Here is a 17,535-nt window from a genome sequence, read left to right as displayed (position 1 = left end):
AGCGACACAGCTATGTTAGCATAACATAAGCAGTGAAGCTGGAGGATGAACACTAACACTTTTCCACTTATAAAAGTTAATGTGAAGGTTCTTCGTGGTTAGAGACAAATGCAATCGCATGGCAGGATGCTGTAAACGGACCAAACTTCAGTCAGGAGAACAACTGAGATAATCCATCCACAATACGAGGTTAGTTATTAATATACTGCAACAACATGGGAATAGAGCAGCTGCCAGAGAATTCAACATTAATGAATCAATGTTACAGAAGTGGAGGAAGCAAGAAGAATGAGTTTAATAAAGTTTGATTTATCTGACTGCTTTGTTTCGCTTAATGTGCCTTATAATCCTGTGCACCTTATGGTCCGAAAAATGCGTACTGCACACTGCAGTTTAATGTTGCAAAGCACCTCTTTTTAACTTCAGTGGATATTATACATGGTTATGCTCAGGATATGTCAGCCCATTTCTACTGGAAATGCCTTTTGGTTAAACTTTCAGCAAGGAATTTGCATTTGCACTGTTACATTTTTATAAAGCTTTAATGTACATAAAAACCAGCTTCTTGTTTAAGTGAAAATAAATGGAAGGTTGTCTTTTTGCGCTAGTAATGTTGTGGAGTTGTATTTTGTCTCGCATCAATTATATCGTCGGTTATATCGTTATCGCAAATTTTCAAATATATATCGTGATAAATATTTTTGGCCATATCGCCCTGCTCTAACCACAATACCATTGTAATTCAGGCTTTTGAACTGAGCACCAATGACAAGCCAGGTGCTCTCTTTCCTCTTTAGACTATAGGAAGCAGCATCCATGTTTTCCACAAAGAATTTACTTTTTTTCATCTTTCATTTAACTAAAAAAATTTGAACAAATAATGTGTTTTGTGACAGATACAAAGTGCCTAAAGATATCATTTTAAATAGCTTCTTTACTAAGTTCTCTGTTATGTACAGAAACACTGGTTCATCCCTTGATTTAGGTGTGTTATTTTCTGTCTGAATTATTCATAGGTTAGTTAATTGTCTTAATAACAAGAAGCATTCCTGTGAAAATGGTCAGGTACAAAGACTGGACTGAAAATAAATGTCCAAAGAAACAGAAAGAGCTTCAGAAAACCTGGAGAACTAGTGTCCCTAAAACTATATATCCTCTTACTAATTGCACACCGAGGTTAATGGCATATTCAGTAGCACGTGTTTATCTACAGCAGGCCTGCAGCATGAGTTACCATGGCGATGTAAGTAATGAAAACCCTTTGTAACCCTATGTCAAATTGAAGTTACCTTCCTAGACCCCTAATCCAGCTTCATAGTGCAGGCCCCAGCTTTGATGCTAAACCTTTTTTGTTTCTTTGTTTGATGTTTCTACCAGAGTCACATTCCATGTTCAAAAGGGCAGAACATTCACCAGCTCAGTTATTGCACCGCTCAAAGAAAAGACTTTTGGAGAGATTTGAGCCTTTTTGAACTTCCACCTCATTTCAGTTTCTTCGTGCAGAAATTCTCCTGCATATGTGCCGAGGGCTCTGGCTTGCAGTAGCTACAGTATTATGCCTGCAGGGTTGTAATTTTTGGTGTGAGTTGCAGTGCAATATCCAGTTGCAGTGCCCTAAGGGGGTGTACAGTGTCTGTGTGATAATTGCCTCTCGCCATGTTTTTAATTGACGCTGACTGAGATATATGTCTTATAGTTTGTACTACAAACTGTTTGGTACGAGGCAAATTGAATTTAATTGTGATAAAAATGATTTCTTCCTTCATCTTCTCATTTGGCTCTCAGCGAAGGCGGTCGCACTTTTCTCCTCTACTGCCCTTATCTTCCCTGCTTAGCTTCTTATGTCCTTGTCTTCTCTTGTGTTTTTACTTACTTTTCCCTGGAACACTCTCTCACAGTCTGTTCTCTAAAACCTAAAAGAGGAATTATGGATTTGATCAACTGGTCTCTGAATGCAATTGACACCCCTTCTCAACGAGAAGTCTGGGCTCGGGTGAGCCTGACTGCTGAAGATATCTACCTATTCGGAACCATGATAACAGGGTTCTTGCTGATCGGAGCTGGCTTGGGCCTGGCTTATCGAAGAATTAAGGAAGTGGAACCAGCCAAGATGATATCCTGTGAAACCATCTTGGCTTGTGAGTCTGTCATTGTTTGAGGAGAATTCACATCTATTTGCATCAGGCTGGGACAGTTAACGCAAAGCCAGTGCATCTAAAACAGATGCTTGAAAATGACTTTGACCCTTGAACCCCCTGGACAAGACCAGTTCTTGTCCTCAAGTGGGATGATTCACTTTTGTGTTGTCTATTGTACAAGCTTGTCCTTGATAGCTTGAGGATCTCAAAGACAAACCAGCATCCATTACCAGTGTCTCTCTTTTAGAGCTCAATAGCCCCAACATATTTAAGAGGTTGACGGATTTGGTGCTGGCATGTTTAGGTTCAATAACTTGTTTAGTGTACCACAATCAAATTATTGTGTTCAGCTGGACTTTTCTGGAGCCTTTGTCATGCTTGGATGAGGAGCTAACCAAATTATGCCAGGCTAACCTCAAGGTAAAGCCAGTTAAATGAAATATATTTGCTTGCAGAGCAACATCATCCGGTGCACTGTGTAGAAGCTGGAAAAGTAGAAGCATGGCATCAGCAACTAGGGCTAAAGAAGTGGACTGAAGTAAACAGTTTTATTGGGTTTGTTTCTTCATTAATCTTGCGTTTCTGCCTCGTTGAGCGTGGTATAAAGTTTTGGGATCTTATGTTCCCTTGTGAATCACAATCATTTGGTCTATTACTCAGTGATTGTGATTCACTAACAGGTGAGGACGTTTGATGAATCCAAACGATGGATTTCTGTGTTGTAAACGCCCAAATCAGTCCATGCATGATTACATTGCAAATCATCAAAAAGTGCGCATGCGCAAATGTATTCCCCATCGTCTGGACTGGACTGATGATTGTCGGTTGGAATATTTTTACATATCGCCCTACCCTAGCATGCTTGTTTTAAGTGGGAACATTTTTACACACTACTGTCTTTCTACTGCCTGGTTTATTTCATCTGTTTCTTTTTCTGATGTTCTAAATGGTAAAATGGTGAAAGGACTGTACTTGTGTAGCACTTTTTAAATCAATTCAAGCATTCAAAGCACTTTCAACCACATGCTTCATTCATCCATTTACACATGCACTTATGTGCCGATGAATGCATTAGAGGTTCAGTATCTTGCCCAAGGACACATGACTGGGGTTCAAACCACCAACTGTCCAGCTATAAGACAACCCGCTCTGCCTCTTCAGCTACAGCCACCATAATTCTATCAAGAATTTAACTCCAAATTCACAAAGTCACAAAAACAAAGCTAATATTCTTTGGGAGTCTCCACTTATTGCACACATGACTTAGCCTTGCTGTGACACTAAAAAGACCTCACACACAAATCTGGTTTAGACACAGTGTTACATAAAAGGAAACACCTTTTATAGAAATATGTGCATGTGGCATGTCTGTGTGTACGGTAATCCCTATAACAATGACAGTTCAGCAGCATGGTGCATTAGCCTGTGAGGCTAACATGGGACTGCATCCAATTCAAACTGTGACACAATACCGATGTGAGAGTAAATCTCCTCTGTGGCGAAAAAAAAAAAAGGAGATTTCAGTTGAGTGAGAAAATCGGATATATCTAAAAATACGCACTCTGTAACAATTCCTTTATTAACAGATTTATTTTGATAATAGCTGAAGGCAGTGGTGCAACCTTTTCATGGCCGGTGCAGAACATTTATCAGATAATAACTCAATATAATTTTTCTCAAAGCAAGTCCTTTAAAATTCTCACTTTGCATAGTCTAATAGCTCCAAGTCATGTTCGATAAAGCAAGATCCTTCTGCCCAGTTAGAGTTAAATAACAGTATGTTTAAAGAATACCGTTTCATAAAAGCTTTCACTTTACTTCAGCTTTCAATTTACTTCAGTAAACAGAGAAAAAATACAAGCAGCAGACTCTAATGCTCAGATAAATCTACTGTATTCTGCAAATCCCGTAAAGACCACAGCAAACAATGAAATTTTACAATTGACAAGTATCGTCTGTGTTCCCAAAGCCTGATGTGGCTCAAAAAGAGCAAAACAAGCGACTGCAAGAGGAAAAAACAACTTTGCAAAGAATCAAGCACCAGATGAGTGGATGACCTCATCTGTCCGCTAGATGCACACATACTGACACACCATCGACAGCTATATAACAGAGACCTCCAGGCAGACGTTAGAGAGCGACGCCTGACTTATCAATTACTACAAGAGGCATTTTAAGTGTTGTGTGCATCTAACTGTGTTCTCTGTGTTCTTGGTCCAAATGCATAAGGACGGTGTGTGTCCTTTTGAGTCGTCGTGGTCAAGACCAGACACTAAAATACCTCCTAATATTAATATTATTGACGTAGATTGGTGGGATTATTCACAACAGACACATTTGTGTTATTATGCTGGACTCTTTCCTGAATTCTTGATTGCTCACATGGCACAAAACATGCACCAAAGAAAAAAGTTTGATCTTGTCACAATTTCAAGTTTACACAAGAGAAACACATAAGAACCTGCTATTTCATCTCTACACTCCCAATAATCGCTTAAATTTAACACAAAACAATGAATATATTTTAAAAACTCTGGTTTAACAATAACTTTGTGATCAATTTTTAACTAAAGTCAAGACTGATCAGTTGTGATTGGCCTGTTTCTAACCAACTTTCTCAAAGTTGTTGTAAAGATCTAATGGGTGAGTTTAAATCCTCCTAAAACCTTCTATGAAAACCATAGAAGTATGTTTATGACTACAGGTATTATTGAAGATGTGTGTTTCTAGGAGGGTGTTACGTAAGCAAAGCTAGTCTTATTCTTCTGCTCTACCTCCTTTAGCAAAGAGTGGCTTACCTGCTTCAGCTTTGCCTAAAGCAGCCTTTATTCTCTTCTCCGCTACCTTCAATATAAACTCAAAGTCCATGGCGCGCACACACCTGCAAACACCAGCCCATTGGACTTACTTGGAAAACGTACTTCTTAAATTCTCTGCACCCTTCTCTCTAGTGCTACACACAAACACACACACACACACACTGTGAGTGGGATAGATATGGTGATTATGTCATGCAGGGCTGTCATCAAGCAAAAGGTTAACACAGACAAGAGAAGACTAAAAGTCAGCTCGAGTGTGTGACTGAGAGGTAGAACAAAGGGAGAGATATCAAGGAGAGGTTCTAAGAAAAGCTACAGACTGAAAAGCCATCAAAAACAAACAACACAGGAGGGCTTTTCAAATGTTTAGAGTCGCCTTTAATGGAAGGAAAGTTTTTATTGTCCTTTCGGCACTATTGATGAAGACCATAATGTGGGTTTCCACTGATTTGAGGTGTTTTTAGAAAAATACAGAATTCCTCCAGTCTTGTCCTTCTGTACTCGAGCAATGGTAACATTGACCGAGTGTATCTGGCAGCTCCGGCCACAACAATTAAACATTTTTTATGTAGCCAGTCACAGAGAGAGACCGAGATGCCGTCAAGTGCCTCTCTGCTCCTTATCGTTCAGTCTGTGAAAACACTTCTCAGTGGCGCCTTTGATGCCCTGTTGCTTTTTTAAGTGCACTTGGAAAAATGTCACTGGGCGCTCATTCTCTCGTGACGGATACCTGGAGCCGAGTCCAGACACATGCGGGTGCTCCTACACCCACGCTGAAACACACACATCCTCACCTTTCTTCACTCGCTCATTGCTTCATTTTGAAAATTATAGTGTTTCCAGTGCGAACGCTGCTCCACTGTAATTAACAGCACTAGCTTCTCAAACGATTTTTTGACACCCTGCAATAACTACACTTATTTACCTCCACATCTCTGCTGTCCTATCCAGGCAGAAATTTAATGACACAGGATTTGCAGCAGAACTGAGATGTTTCATAAGATTATATAACTCACTGTCTTGGCTTACAGCATGAATGAAAGCCTCCTTTTTAGTGAAGACACTGTCCTTGACATAAGATGTTAGCAGTGTGGCTGCGATCTTTATTAAGAGTGAGTCTTTTTTAAAGACATCCTAACTACATTTTTATTAGGGGCGGGGAAAAATTGATAGAGGATAGTGTTTTGCATGGCAACATTGTATAGATACAGAGACACCAAGTATTGATATTTAAATAAATAAAAATATTCTTGGAGCACTAAGAACAAGAAGGCTGACATCGAGAGCCACCATCTGGTGATAACGTTAGCAAATTCACATTAAATCCAACACTGGTCTGACTTAGCTTGAAAAACCCACCCCCTAATTCAGAGCAAGCTAACAGCTGGGTCACACAAGTCAAATAGGACAGCAACCTTCTTACAGATACACAGAACTGCTGACTGCCAGCTGATTATATTGAATGTTTTCACATTTTGCAACTGTTTCCACCCCAGAGGTTGTTGCACACTCATGACAACTTTTGACCGCAAGGCAATTGCACAGGTCACCTGACAGGAGGCAACCTTGATGCAAGCAGCTGCAGTCTGGCTTGGACTGACTGCAATCACTCTCTGAGAGATTGTTGAAAGTTTGTAAAAAATTGGAGTATTTAAAATGCAAATTGCCAACATGTTGCCATCAATCTGAATCACTCCATGTCATTGAGCAGAACTTGATTCGACTGGCACCCAGCTGGTTATATTCAGATTTTATTCCTATAGTTCTGGCATAAATGTTGCATAACGCTTGGCTTGTGTCTGCAATATAAGTTTGTTTTGTTTTAACCAAAAATCTAGCCTGATTATATAAGGTGTGTGTGTGTGTGTGCAAGTGCTCGGTATGGCATATATGATGAGTCCAGACGAAAGGACCAGCAAAGTCATCCCTCTTTTTGAAGACTAAGTGTGTTTGGACAATGACGCCATGATCTAATAAGCATCCTTACACACACACATACACACACACGCACACACACTCATACATACATATGAGGGGGGATATTAGAGTACTGCACCAAAACCCTCCATGTGACCGTAGAGGACAGACATCACTACGGCTGTCACTATTTTGCCAACTCATCATCTGTGGACAACATAACAGCGCGCAGCTAGAACAGAGAAAGAAGCACACAATTCAGTTGATTCAACAACGCACACGAAGGTGGATTTTGAAGGCAGATCTCAGCATAACCGCTTTTTAAAAGCAATATATTTAGATGGCGTGTTTAGTCCATGCGTGTTTGTGTATATGTGACCCTTTCGCTTACAGCGACAGATCTGAGTTGGCACGAACCCTGCTGCTATACTCCAGAGTTTGAATAAAACATAAAGTAAGACACCTTAATGGAAACTCTCCGAAGAAGGTGAGCAAGCTTGCCTGTGTGGATGCATGGACTCGCACGCCTACGTGTGCTATAAAAGGTGAAAGTCTCTATCTGGGTCACGCCACATGAGACACGAGACATTGAGTAACACCGTGCTTTATTCCTCTTAACAATGAATGATACAGATGCTAGTGGAGAAGTTTTTCAGTAGTCAGACACCATTCACTCAGCTTCTTTCTGTCAGAACATATACACTGACAGCGAGGCCAAACCGAATCACTAAACTCAAGTATTTGATTCCATGGCCTTGATTCTACATGCATTAGTTGAATTTAGTCCCTGATATCAGTTATATAGCCTGTAGTGCCATTCTTTGAACAAAATCACTTAACACATAGACTGTATATAAAGGATGGTAAATGGCAAGTGACCATAACTACAGGTTTGTAGACCATTTGTAAACCTTTCAGCGTCTTAATTTTTTTGTAGCCATTAGTGTCCATATTTGGACAAGAGGGCTTGGTAACCAGCAGCCTTGATTAGTGTGGTGGATCTTTAAATTGTGCAGATGCAGCGCACACTCACAGGTACCTGCTAATTAGCACTAACTAAAAGACTTTATCAAATATAGGAATTTCTCTTACTAAAATTTAAGCTCAAAATTCTTGGTCAGCTTGCTGCCATACAGGAAGTCTTGTTAATTATCATTTAATTAAAATGCTACCAATAGGGAGTGTCAGGGTGGTGCAGTGGTTAGCACTGTTGCATCACAGCAAGAAGGTTCTGAGTTCAAATTTAGGCAGTGTGGAGTTTACATGTTCTTGCTATGCCTATGTGGGACCTCTGGGCACTCCTGCTTCCTCTCTCACTGTTAAAAGTCTTGCATATTAGGTTAGCTTAACATTGTAAACTGGCTGTAGGTGTAAGTGTGTTAGCCCTCCAACAGACTGTCTATGTGACCAGGGTATACCCTGTGTGGTGGGGCGTGGTCTGCGGGGCCGTGCAGGGCAGGCGAGCACACCTGCATGGCAGCAGCAATTATGCCCCGCCAACTTAAATATGGGACTGGGTCCTGACTGGTTGTTGATGGTGTTGGTGTTGATGTGCACAGAATAATAAAAAACGTACAGAACACGACTGGGTCTGCCGTGCACGTTTACACCCTGCTTTTAACCCCACTGAACTGGTTAAGTGTTTTGTTTTTAAATGGATGGATTGATGTTCCAAAAGGCACCAGCACAGCTGAGAGGTCCGGTTCAGTGCCTTGAATTAGCTAATGTAAATCCCAGTACACAGCTAGAACCCACAAAGTGGTGCATTTGAGCCATAATTAACTTTTAAAAATAGATCCTTGTAATGAGATGAGGGGAAATTAGCTAGAGAACAATAAAATACCAGGCTGCAAACATTTTAACACTGAGCGTCAGCCTCAAGTGGCCACTGGAGGAACTGCAGGTTTTGGTGCTTTTGAACTAGGTTATTTGTCAGAGGTCACTGCTTAGCTTTGATCCCAAATAGCTAAATCAACTCTAGATCAAAATCTAAATGGCCTGTATTTATATAGCGCTTTACTAGTCCCTAAGGACCCCAAAGCGCTTTACATATCCAGTCATCCACCCATTCACACACTGGTGATGGCAGCTACATTGTAGCCACAGCTGCCCTGGGGCGCACTGACAGAGGCGAGGCTGCCGGACACTGGCGCCACCGGGCCCTCTGACCACCACCAGTAGGCAACGGGCGAAGTGTCCTGCCCAAGGACACAACGACCGAGACTGTCCGAGCCGGGGCTCGAACCGGCAACCTTCCGATTACAAGGCGAACTCCCAACTCTTGATCGTGGCTCAAGAGTTGGGAGTTATACCATCATCCAACAGCAGCAACTACAATTATAAAGAAACCAAAACCGAAGCTTGCTTCTGATCACCCCCATCAGCGCGTGTATCTTTACACGCTGAACAAAGCTGTATTTCAGCCATGCAGGCGGACCCTCACTAAACAGTGCAGTTCATGGTAAAAAAAATTTAAAAAGAAGAAGAAGAAAAAGAAAAGGTCAGTAAATGCTGAGTCAGCTAAACTCTGTCTCCTTCCCATCAGCAGGTCCGTATTTGACAGCCAACATAAATGCCCGCACATAAAGAGAACAAGAGCAAGAGTTCATATGTTATCTTTAATTGAAGAAGAGGGAGACAGCTAAATAGTGCTGGCTGCTATAAATCTGCAGGCTGAGCTGCAGCAGGATACTGGTGGGAATTCATGTCTCTCAAGATAGTGTTAAGTACATAGTGCTGTTCCTCTTTACGTTCACGCTGCGCGTGTGGGTGGGTGAGATATTATTTCTTCGGTTAATTGCCTCATATGACAAAACACACGCAGAAACCGAGTTTCTGAAGCCGAATTCAATATTTGCAGTCACTTCATTTCAGCTATTTACACAACATTGTGCTTGGTGTTACAACAGATCAACAGATTATTTTCTCCATGGCAGAATAAACTGAATTGTCACAAAACACAAATAGTGTGATGTGCCCTGCTGTTGCAGAAAAATGTGATTAACTGCATCCACTTACAAACTTTTTGATGAACTTAGCATGCCAGTTATTGGAAGCAGCTAGTGCTACATTGTATTCAACACAAGTTTACCAAAAAATGTATAGCAGATTATGTATTTGTCTATTCGTCAACTGTTTGAAAGCAAAGCTGTGACTCATAATGTATGCATTTAATAACATTTTACACCCCTAAAAAAAGAGTGGGTGTGAAAGTTTTTTAAGTGTGCGTGTTAGTGTGCAGTGTGCTGCTGGTGTAATGCTCTGGTTAGGAGCATTTCAGTTGTCAGAGTCCTGCTTGCGTATCACAGGAATGCACACGCTCTCTCATAAACCCAGCAAGCTTTGCTCCGAGCCAATTCATCAAATGAGCACACAGGAGCGCAACATAAAAAGGAATTAAAGTAGGAACAAAGCGCCCAGAGGAAACAAAACACATCCAGTCATGTGACACTTTGTAAATTGCCAGCTGTGACGTTTTGGCAGGATTTAAAGCTGTGAATGCTCTGCAGTTATTAGCAAACCAGCTATTTCACCTGTGTCAGCACAGCAAAAATGGTTTGGTTTTGTTTGTTTTCAACTTTAATCTGTAAGATTCAGGAGCCAAACACTAAATGAGTGTTTTCTAATAAGACGAGCCTTTTTCATTTATTGATAAAGTATAAATATAGATTCAGAAACCACTTTATATGGTTGGTAATGCAAATATCTAATCAGCCAATTGCATGATAGCAACTCAATCAATTTAGCCACATAGGCAACCTGATGAAGTTTAAAATGAATAAAGGTGATTTCAGTGACTTTGAATGTGGCATGGTTGATGGTGGCGGTTAGGCTGGTGTCGTCAGTATTTCACAAACTGTCTGTAGTTTTCAAAGAGCCAAAGTTTATTCGTTAACCAAAAACTTTTATCATAGTTTTCATCAGTGAACTTTTTTCTGTTGAAAACAAGACGATAAGTAAATAAAAACTAATGCACGTACAAAAACTACGATCAATTGTACTGATACTTTGGACAATGAATTTTAAAAAAAAGAAAATGTTCTGGTGACACGAGATCCAATCAGAACTAAATATCTTGTGGGAAGTGATCAATTCAGAATTAATCTACGGAGGCAGTAAGGTTAGACATGCACAATATGATCTGCCCCCCTGCAAATAAGTTGAAGCTCCCATCCTCTTTGTTTTTTTATAAACACTCAACAAAATGTTAATAAAGAAGAGATAAGCAGACATATGGACACATTTCACGTTTGATGTCAAGTTAAAGAAGATGCTTTGTAAACCATGTGAAGCAACTCTCACCAATACAGAACTTTATGTTTTAGTCAACTGAGGCAACTTTGGATTTAATCTCATGATATTTAGTCGGCTAAAACTACAAGACTTTAGACGTTAGTCAAACTTAACACCGGCCTGACAATGTTTTTGACACAAGAGGTCAAAGGAGAATAACCAGACTGCTGAGAGGAAGACAACAAAAACTCAAACAACCACCGGTGACATGCAAGGTCTGGTAAGAGCATCTCTGAATGCACAACAAATCAAACAGATGTGCTACAGCACCAGAAGATCACACCAGGTCCCACTTCTGTCCACTAACAACAGGAAACAGAGGTAAGAATTTGCACAGGCTCCTCAATACTGAACAAGAGAAGACTGGATAAATGTTGGTCTGATGAGGCTTTATAGAAGGGGCAGAGTTTGGTATAAACAACATGAAAGCATGCCTTGTATCAACTGCTCAGGCGGCTGGTAGTGATGTAACACTTTGGGACCTTTAGTACAAGCTGAGAATCTTTTAAACACCACAGCCTACCTGAATATTGTTGGGCATGTCCATGCCTTCATGACCAGGGTGCCCATCTTCTGATAGCTGCTTCCAACAGGATAAAACACCATGCCACAAAGCTCAAATCACCTCAAACTGGTTTCTTGAACACGACAATGACTTCTCTGTACTCAGACAGCCTACATAGTCCCCAGATTTCAGTCCAACAGAGCATGTGGTGGATTGGGATGTGGAGGAGGAGATTCTCATCATGGATGAGAGATGTATGGCCAAAATATCTGCAGCAACTGTGTGACCCTGTCATGTCAATATGGACCAAAATCTCTGAGGAATGTTTTCTCCACCTTGTTGAATCTGTACCATGAAAAATTAAGGCAGCCCTAATAACAATGGATTGGATTTATATAGCGCTTTTCAAGGCACCCAAAGCACTTTACAATGCCACTATTGATTCACTCTCACATTCACACACTGGTGGAGGCAAGCTACAGTTGTAGCCACAGCTGCCCTGGGGCAGACTGACAGAAGCAAGGCCCCTCTGGCGAACACCAGTAGGCGGTAGGGTAAAGTGTCTTGCCCAAGGACACAACGACCAGGACAGAGAGCCCGGGGATCAAACCGGCGCATCTGTAACCGGCGACCTTCCGGTTACAGATGCGCTTCCCAAACCCCTGAGCCACAGTAGCCCTGAAGGCAACAACAAACAGGTACCAACAAGGTGTACCTAACAAAATGCTGGAAATATTTTGTTATCTCTCCATATGATTGTTCTATAGGACAGAATAGGATAAGGATATATATTAAACTGAATATTGTTAAACTTCTTCTTTGCTGCTTCAGAAAACATAGCAAAATAAAAAGCAGGGACTTATTGATGCTTACACATACATAAAACATCTAAAAAAAACAATGAAATAGCCTAGCTAAATTCTAAATAACTGTTAATAACTCTGGTTACACGTTGTAAAAATGTTTCAACGCCTAGGTTTGAAATGCTGGTTGCTGTCCATGGTGCTGAAATTTTTTGCATACCTGTCCTTTTCATAAATCAGCTCTAAACCAAAAAGGTGACAGTGCTTTGTAATCACTCAAACAATAAAAAAGATATGAGCATTTAGTATTCAGGGACAAAGAGAAGACACAGCATTAATGGCTGACCTCATCGTACCCTCTGAAGATCCGCTGTGCATGTCAATTTTCTTCTCAGAGCTGAATACTTTTTCACTCTGTGGGCTCAGTGGACTCTCAGATATTACCTCACTGTTGCAAAGGACTTTGTAGAAGGACAGAACAATATCAACATTCTGTATGCAGCTGCTGCTAACGTTTTAGATTCTTTTGGTCAAGTATCATTATATTTATGCAGTCCTCTATCTGTCTGTGTGTTGCACCTGTAGTGTTTACAAATACATCTTGCTAACCAAGCTTGCTAGTCTTAGATGAGAACTCAAAAACAGCCACTTTTGACACCAGAAAGTTACACAGCAGCAGCCAACACTGAGGCTCCAAAATGACAAAACCAATGGGTGAAGGCACTGGTGGCTATGTCCATCTTTTAGATACAGTCTACTATTTGCACCAGCACCTCCCTTCACTTTGTCCAAAGGCAGATAGTGACAAAGAGTGGAAAAACGTCATACATCACCCCTTCAAATAGTCCTCTGTCTATTTGACTTGTGTAGTGTACTGCTCCTTTAACTGATGAATAGCTGTTGAGACACACTGAAAAAAAAGGCCAGCTGCAGAATCTGGACACTGGCACTGCATGTAAAATGAACTCCCCTCTCAGTTTCTATCTAGGGTGACTCATAATCTATTTTTTTTTAAGTTATGGGATTACAAATGTGCACATTCCAATTTACCACCACTCGTACTGACACCTGAGATCACTTGTTAACTCCTTATTACCTGTTGTCATTTCATGAGCCAATGAAGTACTCAACAAAAGCCCGGTGAATAAAAAAAGTGACAAAGCCATGAGTAATCTGAATAAACTTTCGCTTGTGTTCACTGAAAATATCTGACTACAGGGCATGCATCATTTAACTGCCCTCTCAACACTGTGTGCAGGTTACATGGGCCAGCTCTCTGGTGCAATGTCAATATGCCAATAAAGTCAACAATGTCTGCTTCATTAGTGATGCCAGTGTCAATCTCTGCTCTGCTTTCAGCCTCACAGAGGGGAATCTGCTGGAACAAAACAAACACAAAAAGCAAACTAATTAAGTTTGATAATTAAGTTTGCAAGACTGCCCTCTGTACTCTCTGAATTGGTAAATTCAATCAAATCTCCCTCTGACTTCAAATCTTTGCATCTTTGTGTGACAGACCCATCCCTGAAGGTGGACATGTTGCACGTGAGCACGAGGAGCGCTAACTCTCGGCTCACCTGAATGAAAAAAAAAAAAGTTGGCGCACATACAGTATTAGGGGTCCTCCCCACACCCCCTACTCCTTCCAAAGAAGCTCTGCTGTGCGCAGCATCGCATTCAGACTTCGATCTCAGGAGAAGAGATGTGACTGAAATAGAAAACACACACACACAGACACGGGACTCTTTCCTATTTCCACATCATGCACTGTATATCCACAGTGGAAGTCTAAATAAGGCCATGTGTTGTTTAATCATGCAGAGTACTGGAGCCTGAACGGGTCTGCATGCTGCATTAGACTTAATTTGTCTGCAGCATCTCTGCCATGCACGGCACGGCACGCTTTTCCTTTAATTTTATTTATTTTTTTGTCGGCACGCACTGCCACCGTATACTCAGTATTTGTGCTAATAAGTTAGCACCCCCACCCTACCACCTCACCTCCCCACCCCACCCACACCCCCACCGTTCCCGTGGCGCTCTCACTTGCTGCACAACCACGATTGCGGAGAAACACCAGCGAGCGCTCGAACAGTGCAGTCTCGGGAGGGAATTCACACACAGGCTCGCGCTCGTGCGCGCACGCACACACACACACACACACACACACACACACACACACACAGAACACCTAATAAAGTCTTCTTCTGTCACCTCCAAGCACGCACACGCACACACGCGCACAAAACAAACTCACCAGTTGGGTTCTTGTTTTTCTTGAGGCTCCTGCCACAAAGACACTGCAGCATATGCGATCCTTTGCTGAAAATGTTGTTCCAAATAAACCGCATGGATTTGGCTGAGACGGGGGGAGAGGAGGAGGAGGAGGAAGGAGTGGAGGAAGAGGAGGTGGGGGACGAGAGGCGCTCCGGATGCGGCAGCCTAAAATTCACCCACCGCATGGGGGCTGATACGCCCCCCTGTTTGCATGCCAGCAGAGCCGGCCAGCTGTTGGGCTCAGTTCGGCGGTGCTTGGCCGCCCTGACCTGCACCATAGACAAGAATAAGAGCAGGAAGCCCGGCTCCTCGCCCGCTTTCTCGCCCGGTTCCCCCACGAGCTCGGAGACCACCAACCGCACGTATTCCGCGTCGACGTCGTCCCCGTGCGGCAGGAAGAGAGCAACCGCCGCGGCGCTTGTCTCCTCGGTCCCCGCCTCCGGCTGCCCTACCTCAGCCAAGGAGCGGTCGCTGCTGCTGCCCGGCCGCCGCGGCGTGGAAAGCCCCCGAGCGCTCCTCTTCAAATGGCGTCGTCTGCCGCGCGGCGCGGGGAGAGGAGCGGCAGCGACGGACAGGCATGCGGCGGCGCTAGCGTGAAGTCGGCGGTACGCGGCAGCTGTCGGCTTCTGCACAAAAAACCATTGCATATTAGTGGGGATGGCAGGGGTCGGTGTGTCCGTCCGTCCGGGAGGAGGGGAGGGGTGCGGATACCGGAGATCCGTCAGCAAGTCGGTGGCATCCCTGTACCCGCGCGGCGAGCGAGTAGGCTACTGCAGCAGGGGGGCTCCTTTCCAAACGCGCACACCAGCACGCTGCACACTCGCAAACACGCACGCACGCGCTAGATGCACAGTCCTTTTTTTTCACCCAGCAGCTTCTCTGGTCTCTGGTCAAGTGAGAGCGCACACACGGCACTGGAACGGGCAGGTGAACCACTGCGGGGAATCTCTGCGCTACCCCGCTCCGTCTTTTTGCTTCTTTTTAAAAAGTCCTCATAAATATTTGATCCACGTTTTGGCCTTCACTTCTCAATAATCCATAAGCTCCAATGCGCCAAGACACTGGTGCTGTCTGTCTCCCCTTCCTATCCTCTCCTCCACCTCCTACTCTTCACCTTCCTGATAAACAGGAGCTGCTGGACTGTGGGTCTGCTTGCCGTGTCTGTGACTACTGAAAGTAAACGAAGAAGAAGACCCGAGTCTGGCTCCTGGTCCTCACGCGCTTCTTTCGGCGCTTCAAAGTCTTTCTGCGCTCGAGGCAACCAGCGGCCGGCGGGGCGCGAGGAGGTGCACTGACTAACGATGCCAAATCAGTTGCAAAGCCGAACCCAATTAAGCAAAACATATTTTCCGCTTGGTAATTCCAAAATAAAAGCCCCTCCCCTTTCACCATTTTTTTAGTTCATGTGAGGAAACTGTCGATTCAGAATTAGGATTTCAATAGGCTACAGCAACAGTTTGTCTTGAAACAACAACTGTAATATTTTTTTCTTAATGTCGCATCAATACTCCTTCATAGAAATGAATACTATCAGAAAACAAGAAATAAATAAAACAGGGAATTTGTTTAAAGATTTTTAAATAAGCCTATTCCGTTTATAAAGTTTTTTTAAAAAGTTGTTTTAGTAAAATTTACCTTAAACAACGTAGTATAAGCTATAGCACAATTACCAGAAAACACAAATAAAATAACGAAGAAATAACAAATCAATCCTCTTTATAATTCAAATATTTTGGTTTTTTTCCTTCGACTTTTCTTCTGAAGGGAAAAGTCACCTCCGGTTTCCTCGTGCAGTTTGATGCGGGCGTACTGGCAGACGCAGCATCCAGTAAGTGTAGACACGTGGTTTCCACACCGTCAGTCTCCGATTGCCTCAAACACAGAACCGCAATCAGCAACATTTTGGAGGCAGGGGTGACACGAGGTCACTGATTGGTGGAAACCACCGCCTGCCTTTGTCTGTCTGCTGTTTATTTGTACCCAGTAATGGCTGCTCTAAACTCACATATCCGACTGTTTAATTTCGGCTTCACTGCTGCCAGATGCACACACCTGTTGATTGAGTCGTTTAAAACCAGTGGGCCGGCGTTTAGCTCATATATAACCTGCTGTCTATAGGAAAGGTAGACTACGATTGCTCTTGTGTGGTTCGCTCGTTCAGTTCTCCAGAACCTCCAGATATGTGGACCTGTAGAATACCGGCTAAAAATGGTGCAGTGATTTTGTATTCAGAGAGAGCTGGCGCTGTCCAGAGTGCTGAATCCGCATTCGCCTGTCAAACTCACACAGGCCAGGGAAACTGATCGTTATAACTCTTTGTTATCCTGCTGTGTCAGTGACTAAAATGTCCATGTAGTTCATAAAACACTGACTATGTCTACATTTTGCTGAGAGAAATCATTTAAAATGAAAAAAAAAAACTATAAGAGTCAGTGCACACATTAGTGTTTAGAGTTTTCTTGGGAGGCTTTTAAAACACACTATCCATTCTCTGGATAGCTTTGTGGCTCATTTGCCTTCGAATGGGTCAATTTAAAAGCCTTAAACAGCACTTTTACTGAGGGGTGGGGGACTTTTATGCAATGCTTTTGATGTTTGCGATGCAATTAAATCCGCCTTTTGGAGCTGACAGGAAAGAAGGTGTTAGATTGGTAACTTAAGAAGAAGTCATACTTTAGAAAAGAAATAGAAGCATTGTAGGTGAAGATATGAAGTCTAGCATATGTATGAAGTCATGAGTAAAATAAATCCTCCATTGCTGACCCGTCTGCACCACTGCTTCA

The 17,535-nt window shown here is 42.6% G+C and overlaps 1 protein-coding gene across 1 annotated transcript in view; it reads right to left on the bottom strand.

Annotated features, from left to right (window-relative positions):
• The window catches only part of LOC147302461 (fibroblast growth factor 14-like), a 73,052-nt gene extending 57,028 nt beyond the window's left edge, over positions 1–16,024 (bottom strand). The window contains exon 1 of the mRNA XM_086282306.1: positions 14,733–16,024. Within this exon, the coding sequence (XP_086138432.1) occupies positions 14,733–15,399 (667 nt within the window). The 5' untranslated portion in view covers positions 15,400–16,024. The remainder of the gene's footprint in view (positions 1–14,732) is intronic.
• Between the last annotated feature and the right edge of the window lie 1,511 nt (positions 16,025–17,535).

This window comes from Aulonocara sp. 'chitande type north' Nkhata Bay, linkage group LG23, assembly GCF_057382095.1.
Source record: "Aulonocara sp. 'chitande type north' Nkhata Bay isolate Kocher_YH1m ecotype deep benthic linkage group LG23, A_spYH_male_GT1.1, whole genome shotgun sequence".
Lineage (NCBI taxonomy): Eukaryota > Metazoa > Chordata > Actinopteri > Cichliformes > Cichlidae > Aulonocara > Aulonocara sp. 'chitande type north' Nkhata Bay.
The sequence above is the reverse complement of the archived record's forward strand: the minus strand, read 5'-3'. Positions and strand labels throughout refer to the sequence as shown.